This window comes from Rhineura floridana, chromosome 9 (genome assembly GCF_030035675.1).
Source record: "Rhineura floridana isolate rRhiFlo1 chromosome 9, rRhiFlo1.hap2, whole genome shotgun sequence".
Taxonomy (NCBI): domain Eukaryota; kingdom Metazoa; phylum Chordata; class Lepidosauria; order Squamata; family Rhineuridae; genus Rhineura; species Rhineura floridana.
The window spans coordinates 125,095,571-125,109,364 of NC_084488.1; the positions used below are offsets into that span (position 1 = coordinate 125,095,571).

General features: G+C 46.7%; 1 protein-coding gene across 8 annotated transcripts in view; it reads left to right on the top strand.

Annotated features, from left to right (window-relative positions):
• The window catches only part of DYSF (dysferlin), a 218,817-nt gene that overhangs the window by 14,695 nt on the left and 190,328 nt on the right, over positions 1 to 13,794 (top strand). For all 8 annotated transcript variants that reach the window (XM_061583673.1, XM_061583677.1, XM_061583675.1 and 5 more), the window contains exons 2-3: positions 5,536 to 5,591; positions 7,822 to 7,913. In XM_061583673.1, the coding sequence (XP_061439657.1) occupies positions 5,536 to 5,591; positions 7,822 to 7,913 (148 nt within the window). The remainder of the gene's footprint in view (positions 1 to 5,535; positions 5,592 to 7,821; positions 7,914 to 13,794) is intronic.

Sequence of the window (13,794 nt, forward strand, 5' to 3'; positions counted from 1 at the left end):
CCAAGATGTTGCCCCTCAACAGTTAGCAGCTGGGCAGCAAATGAAGAAGGCACTCAGGCCACTTGGTCTCCCCACTGTGGGGAGATGTCTTGAATTTCTATATAGTAATTATTTCTACATTTCATTTATGCATATACGTTAGCGCACACGAGTGTTATGCAAAACCATGAAGTCTTTTTTGGCAATATCTGAGTGCCCTCCCCACTTTCTCTGCTGTGATGTATTTCTGAAAGCTCTATCCTGTCCATAAATGTGCTATATTCATTGGTTTTGCAATAGCCTGAGCCCTGCACAGATTAAAAAGCCATGAGGATGTTTTGCTCTCTTGGCTAACTGCAGGTGTGGGAAGCCTTTGCTGAACCACAACTCCCATCATTCCTGGCCACTGGCCATGCTTGCTGGGGCTGATGGGAGTTGTAGTTCAGCATCATCGGGAGGACCAAAGGTTCCCCACGCCTGGATGAAGGTTGTGCTAGGAAAAAATAACTGTCTAACAGGAAGCTATCAACAGGTATGCCTTAGCAGCTGCAGTTGCTGTGCCCTGCCTGGGTGTCTGGGAGTTCACGGGCATTTGCCCGCTCAGTGATTTAACTGCCCTGGGAATGGAGCTGAATCCTGAAGAATGAGCAAACGTGCAAGTTGCTTTAATAAAGCAACACACACAAAAGCAAAAACGTGAACAGCAGTTTCCTTAGCCACAGAGATAATACCAGGAGAACAGGCATTGTCACAGAGTAATGGGACTCTGGTGTAGCCCAGTGGGGAGGAGAGCCTGCCTGGGAGTCCAGAGTCTGTGAGTTCAAATCCCCGCTTGTGTCTCCTGGGTGTCAAGGGCCAGCTAAAGATCACCCCCACAGGGAGTGGCTCAGGGGTTGCGTGCCCTGACATCTGTGCAGCCGTGGGCAAGCTGCCTAGTCCCAAGGAGCCCAGTTGCCCCTAGCTGGCAGTTGCGGACCAGGAAGGGGCTGGCTTGTGCCACTGTGGCAAGCTGAGCAGGCCCTAGCCAGCTGGGGAGGACTAGCCTCAGAGGGAAACCCCCTCTGAATACCGCTTACCATGAACACCCCATTCATAGGGTAGCCATAAGTCAGGATCGACTTGAAGGTAGTAGTCCATTTCCTTTTCAATGGGATTCTGGCCATGCAGAGCTTTGGATCAAATGAGCCTGTACAATGTGATACTTCTTTGGAAAGATGTTGTCAGAATTCCTATGAAAATGTTACTGGGTTACTTTAAAGCAGCCTTCGCCAGCGTGGTGCCTTCTAGATGTTTTGGACTACATCTCCCATCAGCCCCAGCCAGCATGGCCATAGGAGGCGGAGGCTGATGGGAGTTGTAGTCCAAAGCATCTGGAGGGCACCAGGCTGGCAAAGGCTGCTTTAAAATCTTAGTTCTTGTTATCATTTGGTATGTTTGCTCATTTCAGTGTCTGGACAACAGCAGTTTTACAAATTTTGCATAGATGTCAAAAGGGGAAATTAGTATATGCAGCAGAGCACTGATCTCCCCCCCCCCGACAAGAGGACCCCCCCCCCAATTTGGACATCTCTGCTTTATTTTTATGTTTAAAAACATTAAAACATTAAAACATTTTGCAGAAAAACCCATCTGCCAAACTCTTTCCCCTTCCATAGCACCCTGGCTTGCATCTCTGGGATTCCAGTGATTCCTTTAAAAAATATTGTTCGGTGAGTCTGCTGGGAACTAGTAGCTGAGTGACCATATATAGTAGCTTTCGGCTCTGGAGATGAGGTGGGCGGGGTGGGGGGATGGAGGCAGCCCCAGAGCTTTGCCAGACGGACCTTCCGGGAGGCCTTTGGCATCTGAGCGCCTCCCATTGTTCTGGTCCTTGTTCTAAAAAGTCTTTCCTTTTCCTTTTGCCATTTTGCGGCACAACTCAGGAGCGCCCAGAGACTGTCGCCTTCTGACACTGCCAAGATTGCTTGTGCGACCTTAAGAGCCTTCTGTGGGCTTTGCATTCAAGGTCCTCATTTCAGGTTTTGACAGCCTTGTTCGTTTTATGTTTAGACAGCAAGGGGAAATGAAACTTGCGGGGCACCCCAAAGACAAATTACAACAAACGGATGAACCATGATGGTTTCAGCCTCTCCTCTGACAGTGAAGCTGCTTCAAAATCACCAGTGGCCTCGGAGCCAGTACAGGGTAGTGGTTAGAGCAATCTACCCTAAACTGGTGCCCTCCAGGTATTTAGGATTTCAACTACCATCAGCTCCTAGCCAGCACAGGTTGGGGAAAGCTGAGTTAGAATACCTGACTTAGGACCAGGGAGATCTGGCTTCAGATGTCCTGACACTCATGAAGTTAGTGAGCTTAAGCCAGGCACTTTGGTCACATCCCCACCATACACTTAAGGCACATGGATTCCACCAAAAAATCCTGGGAGTGTTTGTTTGTTAAGGTTGTAGCTCTGTGAGGGGTAAACTACAGTTGCTGTGATTCTTTGGGGGAAGCCATGTGCTTTAAATACATAGTGTGGATGTGACCATCTTTGCCTAAGCTACCTCACAGGGTTGTTGTACAGAGAAAAATGCTATGCATATCACAATGAGCTGCTGGTTAGGCCTCATCGTGAATATTATGTGCAGTTCTGGTCTCCACACTTCAAGAAGGATGCAGACAAACTGGAACAGGTTCAGAGGAGGGCAACAAAGATGATCAGGGGACTGGAAACAAAGCCCTATGAGGAGAGACTGAAAGAACTGGGCATGTTTAGCCTGGAGAAGAGAAAACTGAGGGGAGACAGGATAGCACTCTTCAAGTACATGAAAGGTTGTCACACAGAGGAGGGCCAGGATCTCTTCTCGATCGTCCCAGAGTGCAGGACATGGGATAATGCGCTCAAGTTGCAGGAAGACAGATTTTGACTGGACATCAGGAAAAACTTCCTAACTGTTAGAGCCATATGACAATGGAACCAATTACCTAGAGAGGTAGTGAGCTCTCCGACACCAGAGGCATTCAAGAGGCAGCTGGACAGCCACCTGTCGGGAATGCTTTGATTTGGATTCCTGCATTGCACAGGGGGTTGGACTCGATGGCCTTATAGGCCGCTTCTGACTCTACTATTCTGTGATTCTAATCTCTGGGAGATGGCAGGCACCATACCCCAGATTAATTTGCTTCTTCAGTGCTCATCATGTGGGCAGCGGCTGAGCTGAGCAGGTCTGATTTGCACCTTCCATCACACACTCTATGCTCTTCATGGCAGGGGGTGGGTTACTCATGCAGGTCTTTCCCACTCCGTTGGTTAAGGCAGTGCACAGTGATGCTGCGGACCACCTGGAGGACTCTTTAGAGTGATGTTTTGCCAGTCACAAATGACATAAACAAAGACCATCCCTGAACTCAACATTGTCATTAGAAGTACAAGAAAAAAAGTGTACAAGAATAATCTGGGGGACTGAGGTTGTAGGGCTGCCCAGTTGATGGTGAGCCATGACAGGGCCTTTGCAGTGGTGACTCCCTGCTTGTGGAATGCCTTCCCTGGTGAGGTGTGTGAGTCTCACTCACTATTGACCTTCAAGAGGAATCTGAAAATATTTCTTTTTAACCAGGCATTTGATGGCTGAAGGAGACTGTTCCTGGCAACCCAGACATCATTGGATGAAAGAATGTTTTTAACTATATCTGCTTTTAATTGTTTCAAAATGCTTTTAATTGTTTTGGTGATGTATTTGCCACCCTGGGCTTCTGCAGGAGGAATGGTGGGGTATAAATTCAATAAAATTAATACATAAATAAAATCCCTGTGCCCGTTTACCTAGGAGCAAGCCCCATGGAACACAGAGGGACTGACCTCTGAGTAAAAAAGCACCAGACTACCCCTGTGTACCACTGCGGGGTACTTTGAAGACTTGTGACAGAGGCCCCCATGACACAAGTTTGCCTCTGGGCAAATCAAGATGGTGGCTAGCTTGGCTGGGGGTGGGTGGGTGTCACTGGCCCTGCGCTTTGCAGTCCATGCAGAGTTTGGAAACATTATGGGAGGGGGGAGAAGGAGCAGGAGATCTGGGGTCCAGTGCAAAAGGCCCATGGATCAGGCCCCCATGCATTGCCCACCCCCTAATCCTGTCCCTCCTCTGAGCAGCTTGTTGTCTCCGTTGGTCTGTGGATTCCTTTCATTTTGTTGTAGCTTCCCATTTACAAGGAAAGAGCGGCTGTTTTGTAGTTTGCCTAGTCCAAATATAGCTCCCCAGATGTTGCGGACTACAACTCCCATCATCCCTGATGTTTGGCTAAGCTGACGGGGTGTGTGAGAGTTTGGAGTCTAATAATGTCTGGGGACCCAAAGTTGAAGAACTTGGTTCTAGTGAGTTTTTTGGGAAATAGGCAGGCTGTACTTTTTAAAAAATACATGAAACAAAGCAGGGTTTGAATCTGAGCCTTCAGTCTAGGTTTTAGTGACCCGTATCTGAGCTTTAACATACAGAAGAGTGCTCTTGTACGCTGAAAAGTGTGTAGGGATCAGGGCTGGCTTAATACATTTCTCTGCCTGAGGGGGAACAGCAAATGGTCAAGGTGTACAGTATCAAGCCTGGCCCAGCTATTTTGGGCCATCCTCCTTGTTTTAGCCTTTTATTCCAAAAATATTTTCTTGTGCATTAGTAAACAAGATGGATCCAAAAAGTCAAAGGTAAGGATGGATCAAAAGTCAATAGTCCATGCAAACTTCATCCATCCATTCATTTTCCTTCTCTCTTAAAGTCCCAGCATCTTAATATTACAGCAGGCAATGGAAAACCAGAGCACCGTCAACCTGGGACAGATGTGCATGGGGTTTTGCCACACCTGCCAGGGGTCTCAATGACAGTTTTACATTCATCCAATTTCAGAAATTGTAATTTTTTTGCTGTGGTTGGGACAGGTTGTTGGATTGATTCAGACATACCCGTGGAGGACATGACTGGACCCAAGATGTGTGTGTGTGTGTGTGTGAGAGAGAGAGAGAGAGAGAGCAAGCGAGAGATCTGCCAAGAAATCTGTTTTCCACCTAGGCTCCTGCAATTTCCACCACATCTGCAAGGTTTAGTTGCTGCTATATCTTGTGCTTGCTATTTGCATTTCCTCCCCATGCACAGCCTTTTAACCTCCTGATCCCATTCTGCAATCTTTCTCCCATCTGGCTTGCTTTGCCCCCTTCAACCTCGTCCCCTGTGTCTGGACTCCGGGTAGAACAGCGCTGACTTCAGCCCCTTTTCACAGGGATTTGGCATTGTAAGCCGCCCTGAGTGCCCTATTACAGGGTAGAAGGGCGGGATAGAAATATTTTAAATAAATAAATAAATCTTCACGAATTGCTCACCAAGAGCCAGGCGGAGGTCTTTCCACCTGGGATCCTTTTAAATGCAGGAAATGGAACTCGGGATCTTGTACGCATGTCCTGCGGCTAAGCTATGGCCCTTCTCCAATTGGATTTAAATGGTTGAAACCTCGAATTGTGCAGAAACATTAATTCGAAGAGATGTGCAGGTGTTGCTCTTGAGACAGTTTCTCACCCTTCTATGTTCTTTTCAGGGGTGAAAAAGAGAACCAAGGTGATCAAGAACAACGTCAACCCAGTATGGAATGAGGTACGTCAGCTTTCCCACCCTGGGCGTCTCTGAGGGGTATAGTTCTGGGCTTAATTTCAGCAGAGATCATTGTGATTCAGCCTCAGTTCCCATTGTCAGGGATAAGACATGGAAATTATGAGCAATCACATGCCTCTGAGCATGTGCAGAGCACCTTGACCTCACCAACTGGTAGCTGCGTAGCCAGTCCACACACATCCAGGATAATAGGTATAGGACACCCAGGTCCAAAAGGACAGCTTTCAAGCAGACTTGGACTTAGATTGGGGAGAGTTGTGGGGCAACCAGGCCAAGGCTGGAAATGGAGCCATTGGCCCAAAGATGGTTGGACATATTAGGGCAGATGGTGGATTTTTGGGGGGGGGGGAATGGTAAGTGCTGGGGCTGTGGTATGGCGCTGAACTCAAGAGACGATGGCTTTCGGAGGCAGAAGAAAACAGATTTGCTAGATGCAAACCACTTACCACACAGTGGTACTATATGGAACACTCCTTGCCCTGAAATTAGGCATGCAATGATGATATTTTATTTTCAGACCATGGTAAAGACTTCCTGTTAGTAGGTCCTGCTTGTGGCTGGAAGATTACTCATTAATAGCTTCTCAATTGCTCATTCAATAGTCTCTCCTCATTGGTCCATTGTCAGTTTCTGTACCTAACAGATAGGAGGATGCTTTAATTATTACCTTCCTCTCATTGTTCTCTCTCTCCGCCCCGCCCCCAATTTTTGAAATAGAAGAATGGCATTATTTTGCTATTACAATGAAATAAAATGAAGAGAAAGGAAATAAGTAATTAAAGCCTCCCACTGCAGGAACAGAAACTGACCCTCACTATTCCTCCAGCCTCAATCAACAGCAAGCAATAAAATTGGCTAAACATACAAGCAGGAATCTTTTACTTAAGGTTCCTGGGAATCTTTATCTAATGGAATTACTTGTGAATAGGAGGATCCTGGCCATGAGGAAAGGCATTGCTTGATAATATTGTTGTTGTTATGTGCCTCCAAGTCGACTACGACTTATGGCGACCCTATGAATCAGCGACCTCCAAGAGCATCTGTCATGAACCACCCTGTTCAGATCTTGTAAAATTCAGGTCTGTGGTTTCCTTTATGGAATCAATCCATCTCTTGTTTGGCCTTCCTCTTTTTCTACTGTTTTCCCCAGCATGATTGTCTTTTCTAATGAATCATGTCTTCTCATGATGTGTCCAAAGGATGATAACCTCAGTTTCATCATTAAGCTTCTAGTGACAATTCTGGTTTAATTTATTCTACCACCCAATTATTTGTCTTTTTTGCAGTCCATGGTATCGACAAAGCTCTCCTCCAACATCACATTCCAAATGAGTTGATTTTTCGCTTAACCGCTTTTCACATCCATACATAGGAACTGGGAATACCATGGTCTGAATGATCCTGACTTTAGTGTTCAGTGATACATCTTTGCATTTGAGGACTTTTTCTAGTTCTCTCACAGCTGCCCTCCCCAGTCCTAGCCTTCTTCTGGTTTCTTGACTATCGTCTCCATTTTGGTTAATGATTACTTTGACAAGTTCAGTGTCCTCATTGTCAACTGTAAAGTTGCATAAATCTTCTGTTGTCATCACTACATTAAGTGCTTGTGTGGGACCTCTGTTTTAATTCTGCTGCAGTTGCAGAGTAGCAATGCCTCAGGAGTGCTAGAATGGAATTGATTAGAATTTATGTTTATCAAATGCATGAGAGATAGCAGAGATTCAACAGGTGAAGCGCTGTCCATGCCAGGAAGCACTTCACCTGTTAGATTTCTGTCTTTCACGAAGCTGTTAAAAGCCTGGAGTCATTACAGAGCACTCCCCTGACCCCTGTATGGCTCTGTGCAATCTGGGAAAGAGGAGCCTCATAATCTAGTTCATTCCATTTTGCCACGAAGAAGTGGGATGGAAACTGACTCCGAATGGGAATGAGATTCATGGAGGAGATGATGATGGGGTGCCTCCCCTTCTGTCTCTTCATTTAGAGCTCAGCCTCAGAATGTATTTTCAGTCCTGGGATCAGCTCTGGAAGATGAGAAGCAAGGAGAAACATGATCCTCTGAGCATGTCCTGGGAGAGCCTTCTATTGGATCTCCTAGCAAGTTGGGGGGGGGAGAGACAGGACTCCCAGGACATCCCATCAGCACCTCTTTTTTTTTTTTAAGAGATCCATCACCATCATTCACTGGCCTGTTTTCCTTCTCTCCTGATAGGGCTTTGAGTGGGACCTGAAAGGGATTCCGATAGACCAGAATGCGGAGCTTCATGTTGTGGTCAAAGACCATGAGACGATGGGCAGAAACAGGTGAGAGGTTGCGGCAAAGCATTTTGAGTGACTTCCTGGTATTTGCATCTTGTGAGGTGTCTGCTGTGGGCCGGCCCTGCCGTTAGGCAGGTTGAGGTGGCCGCATCAGGTAGCAGAAGCTGGCAGCAGCAATGGGACGTTTGAGGACCTCACTAAGCTAGCCTGCTGCCCTCAGGTGTGGTACGGGACACTGTTGAAGAGAGGACAGGGGGTCCCCATCTTGTCCTTTGCCTTGGGCAGCAAAAGGTTTTTGGCTGGCCCTGCACCTGAATTTAGTCCCGTTTTGGGAGAGGCTGAAGTTGGTTCCCAGTTTTTTAGTTCCCTGTTTGATTCAGAGGTGATCAGTTTGGCATGTGGGGATGGCCTTGAGGACCTAAGCCTCACCAACAAGTGCATAACATGACCCCTCCTGGACCAGACCAAACGGGCCACCTTGCCCAGCCGCCGGTCTCCAACACTCGCCATCCAGGTGCCTCCGGGAAACCCCCCAGCAGAACTTGAAGGCAACATATGCCTCCTCTTATCCTCCCCTGCAACTGGTTCTTAGGCATTGGAGGTAGCTGTGGCTAGTAGCCACTCATAGCCTTTTCCTGCATGAATTTGTCTAATCCTGTTTTACATTCATCCAAGTTGGTGTGCATCACTGCCTCTTGTGAGAGTGAATTCCATTGTTTGTTTGTTTGTTTGTTTACATATATATATATACATATATATATATGAACATAATTGTGATTAACCAAACAGAGGTTTTTATTATATTAACAAAACATTTCAGCTTCCGCCTTCATCAGCTGCCAACATACAAATGCTGTTACCAAGGTGGCAGTTATAGAGCTTTGAACATTCCAACAGGTAACAACATTTATATGTTAGCAGCTGATGAAGGCAGAAGCCGAAAATTTTGATAATACAATGAAAACCTCTGTTTTGTTAATCACAATTACATGCATATTTTTAGGTGATTAACGGAATCCTTATAGGGATCCACAGCAAGCTTGGGTGAAGTTCTGTTTGTTGCTTTCAAAACTGTCTGTCTATCTATCTATCTATCTATCTATCTATCTATCTATCTATCTATCTATCTATCTATCTATCTATCTATCTATCTATCTATCTATCTATCTATCTATCTATCTATCTATCTATCTATCTATCTATCTATCTATCTATCTATCTAGTCTGTCTGTCTGTCTGTCTGTCTGTCTGTCTGTCTGTCTAATCTAATCATCTCCTGCCCTTCCTCCCAGTAGGAGCCCAGGTCAGCAAAGAAAGGCACTAAAAACAGTCTAAAATCATAAAAACAGACTTTAAAATATATTACAGCTTTAAAAACATCTTTTTAAAAAGCAATTCCAACACAGACGAAGCAATAACTATGCGTTGTGTGAAGAAGCACTTTCTTTTGTCTGTCCTGAATCTTCCAACATTCTGCTTCATTGGGGGTCCACGAGTTCTCGTCTTATGAGAGAGGAAGCTGATGAGAAGGGGTTAAATGCGGCTGTTTTGGCTGCGTGCCCAGTTCCCTGCTTGGAACATGGGTGTGCAGCCAGTAGAGGCTTCAATCCCACTAATCCGCCCATCAGATGATGTTGCCAGTGACACCAGCTGATGGGTGGGTAGGTGTGGCTTAGGGAAAATGGCCAAGATTGGCCCACAGCCTGGTGGTTCTCCATCCCTCTGACTTAAGTAAAATGTTGCCACATCATTAAGGGCTCTATATGCCCATAGCAAAAATTGTGCAATTAGGGCCAATTCTAGCCAGGCCAGGTGAAGCCAGGCAACTTCGACCTCTGCAAAAACTCAGAACAGAACAAACTAAAAACCTGGGCAAGCGAATGCTACTTAAGCATAGGTTTGGTTCTTCCACCATTGAAATAAATGGGGCATGCTTGAGATGGTCTGCAACAAGGCTTCTGTTCAGGGAGGCATTGATTCACAATGTAGTGTTGTTGTTTTAAAACTTATATTTATGTTGTTTTACTGATGCTTTTTATGTTTTACTATTTCTCTTACAATGCTTCTTAGCATTTGTAATAATGTTCTTATCGTGTGCTGCTAGGGGTGCATTTTTTATAGAAAAGTGAGATGAAATGAATGAATAAATAAATGTGCTTAATTGGCTGGGCAATCCTGTGCCTGTCTACTCGGAAGCAACTCACACTGAGTTAAACTGAGCTTACTCCCAGGTAATTGTGTATAAGATTGCTGCCTAAGGGTGTGATCCAGCCAGCCGAAGATTTTTAAGCCAGCCAGTCCTAAAGGTTCTGGGTAGATGGCAAACTGAGGAAGGAAAATGTGCCAGCTTATATCAGGGTCATGACTACACAGCAGTCTGTCTTATTCTGAGTCAGACCACTAGTCCTTCGCTCAGTATTGACTACTGTACACAGGCTCTTTACTTGCGGGAAAAGACCAGGCATTTTGTGGGCAGACAGGGTGAACAGGAATATGTGCATGGGCAAAGTTCATTCACTTTGTTCAATCAGAGGTGATGGTTTCTGTTTTGTGCAGCACCTAGCACATTGCTGGTATGAAGGTAAACAGAATAGTTGTAGTATTTCTGGAAAGAACAAAACAACCGACAAACACCAGCAGGAGCAAAGAAGCCGCATGAGGATGGAGACGGCTGTTGCAGGCTTCGTTAGGCCTGTAGCACCATGCCTGACCTTTCCAGTAGCCTTTGGAGCATGCAAACAGCAGGCCACCTACTCTCTGCCTGCGGAGAAGTCCAGACATTCTTGATGAGGGGGAGCAGGGAAAAGGCTGGCCCTCTGCAGCCCTGCACGTTCCTAGCATCAGCAGGGTAGGAGGTGGCTGAAAAGGCTCTTTCTACTAAGGGACACGGAAATAATTCTAAGAATGGGAGAAAAAGGCAAAGGGCCGTAACTCAGTGGTACAGAGCACACACTCCATATGTAGAAAGTCCAAGATTCAATCCCTGGCATGGGGTACACGGAGGATAAGACCATCAGCAGCTGCTGGCCACTGTGCTCCTCCTCTGTGGTCAGGGGCAGGATGCTTTTGAATACCAGTTGCATACTGGAATACACAGGAGGGAGAGTGCTCTTTGCACTCAGGTCCTGCTTGCAAACTTCCCATCCCAACAGGATGCTGGACTAGATGGGCCCCTGGCCTGATCCAGCAAGCTCTTCTTATGTTCTTCAGTTAGGGCTGGGAATGCCTCGGGCCTGAAACTCTGGAGAGCTTCTGCCAGTTCGGTGAGCTAGATGGGCCCCTGGTCTGCCCACTGGCAGCTCCCTCTATTATGGCGTAGTCCAGGAGGTCAGATTTCCAGGGCCCATGCAAGGTGGGTTGAAGCTGCAAGCAGCTGTAGCGGCAGTTGTCCAACAGCTTTAGGGGGACTGGACAGTCTGCACTTGGGAATTCCTTGCACTTTTTTGTGGATTATAGACTGCCTTCATTGGCCTTGATTACATTATCATATTTCACTGTTGCCTTGCTGGGTGCCTGGATGTGCAAGAAGGCACTGGGTAAATGTAAAAATCCCTACAGTTATTGCCAACCCTGAGTGACTACTGCAGGGGTCAGGTTGCCAACCTTCAGAACAAAAACAACCACAGCAACTTTTCAAAATATTTTTTGCAAGTTAAATATTAACAATAAAAAAGTATTAACAGTACAAAAATATAGACTGCATACAGTTGAAATATAGACTGACACACACCACAGCCACATATGCACACTCACTCTCTGCCCTGTCCAGAAAGTTGTAAAGCTTTTTTCTGGCATAAGGACAGGGGAGGGATTGTTGCGATCTTCCTGGAGAGTGCAACTGGGAAGGGAAGGTTAACCCAGCTGCCTAAAAACATCAGAAGAGCCTGGCTGCTGGTTCAGGCCAGTGGCCCATCTAGTCCAGCACCCTGTTCTCACAGTGGCCAACCAGATGACTCTTCTTGGAAGCCTGCAAGCATCATCATCATCATTTTATTTGTGTGCCGCCTTTGCACAAGGAAATTGTGCTCAAGGCAGCTTACAACAAAGTGAACAGAAATAACAAAAACAATTTAATAATAACAAAAATAATAAAACAGTCAAGCACCAGCAAATATCACCCCAAACACACAAACCTTTTCAACACTATAAATATAGCAACATTACATCTGTTAGCAGGCAATGTTACATTTCTTGACAATATAGCAATAATAAAGGAATTTTTAAACTTTGCTCCTAGAAACACCCCACCCATGATGTTACACACAGTCCTACTCAGTAGTGTAGTGGCAAATTCAGAAATGCAGGGTCCCTTCATGATAGTCACAGCCATGCCCCTCTGTCTTTTCGCTGCTGGTTGAGAATGAGACCTTTGTTAATGCCTTCTCCCACAACAACAGACATCCCCAGGAGCCAATAAATATGAAAGAGGAGAGTGTTAGCTACTGAAAAGAGTCTTCTCAGTGGCTGATTCACCTCCTTTGATTTGCTCCAATCAGCAGGAAAGGACAAGGAAGTATGCTAGAAGACTCTTCTCGGTAGCTAACACACTCCCTTTTCATGCTGATTGGCTGGTAGGATGCTTGGGACATAGGGACTCTGCGAGGACCCTGCTCTGAAAAATGTAAGGGACCCCCTGAGACCCTGGACGACTACACCACTTCTCCTACTCCTGCAGCAACTTCTTACAAGGCTTCCAAAGGCAGGGGTGGGGTGGGGACCTGAGTGCAAAGAGCACTCTCCCCTCCACTGGTTTCAAGCAACTGGTAGCATACCACCGCCGAGAGTGGAGGTAGAACGTAACCCTCAGGGTTAGGAGCTACTGATAGCCTTACTTGCCATGAATTTGTCTCATCCTCTTTAAAGCCATCCATGTAATCACCAGGAAGATCCCCTGCCTCAATCCCTGCAACAGAGTTGGGGGAGGGAAAGCCTTCAATTGGAACCAACAAAAAGTTTTTTTAAAACCTAACTGCATTGGGATAGGGGTGAACTTTGGGGTTGCAAGTTGGGAGAGAAGGGTCAACCCTTCCCTCCCCATCTGTGACCCTTGCAATTGCTCTCCTGTCTGCTGCAATTTGGCTTGAAACAAGCCTTCATGCGCAGCTGATGTCCCCAAAGTTGACGTTTGGGCATTGTGCTCTTTGGCAGGGTCAGTCCAAGTTTACTTTCCTGTTGCTCCCCTGCTGAGCAGCGGAATTGGAGGGTGTTGGCTGCAGGACACACACGCCACAGGCAGCTTCCTCCTTGGCACATGGAAAGCAGGGGAAGGCAAACAAGTGTGCCTTGCTGCGCCTCTTGAGTTGGTACAGAGGGTCATATCATAGCCAAGAGCCAGGAGATGTGGGCAGAGAGCTAATAAAATCCAGGTTCTCCACTCTGGTACTGCAAGCTGCAAAGACCGAGATAACTCAGCTTGCAGGTATTGTGCAAGGTCGGCATGCGGTGTCTAATCAACCAAAACGTACGCAGGTCTCTGCCATTGGGCAGGCACTTGCAACAGCCTTGTTCAGCTGCAACAACTGCACTGCCTTTCTAAGGGAAAGTTTGCAGGGGCCTGATGTGGGTGATGGTGTCTGCGCTGATTTCACATCTGTCCAGGCATCCTGTGGCAGAACATCTGCCTTGCAGGAGATTGAACCTGGGACCTTCTGCATGGGTTGAGAAAGGCTCAAAGCCCTGGAGAGCCACTGCCAGTCAGTGCAGTCAGTACTGAGCTCGGTGGGACAAGTATAAGGCAGCTTCCTGTGTTGATCCCCATGTTTGATCTCAGGGACCAAGGGAGGGGGCCGCTGTTGATAGTGCTCAGCTGGCCTCCCCTTTTTTGGTGCACGGCCCTTCCTGAAGAGCCTCCATTCTGCTAAGTTCTTACCTACATCCAAGTTGCAAGTGGCCCCAGGGCTGAACTGGAAGCAAAGGAGGGTGGCTG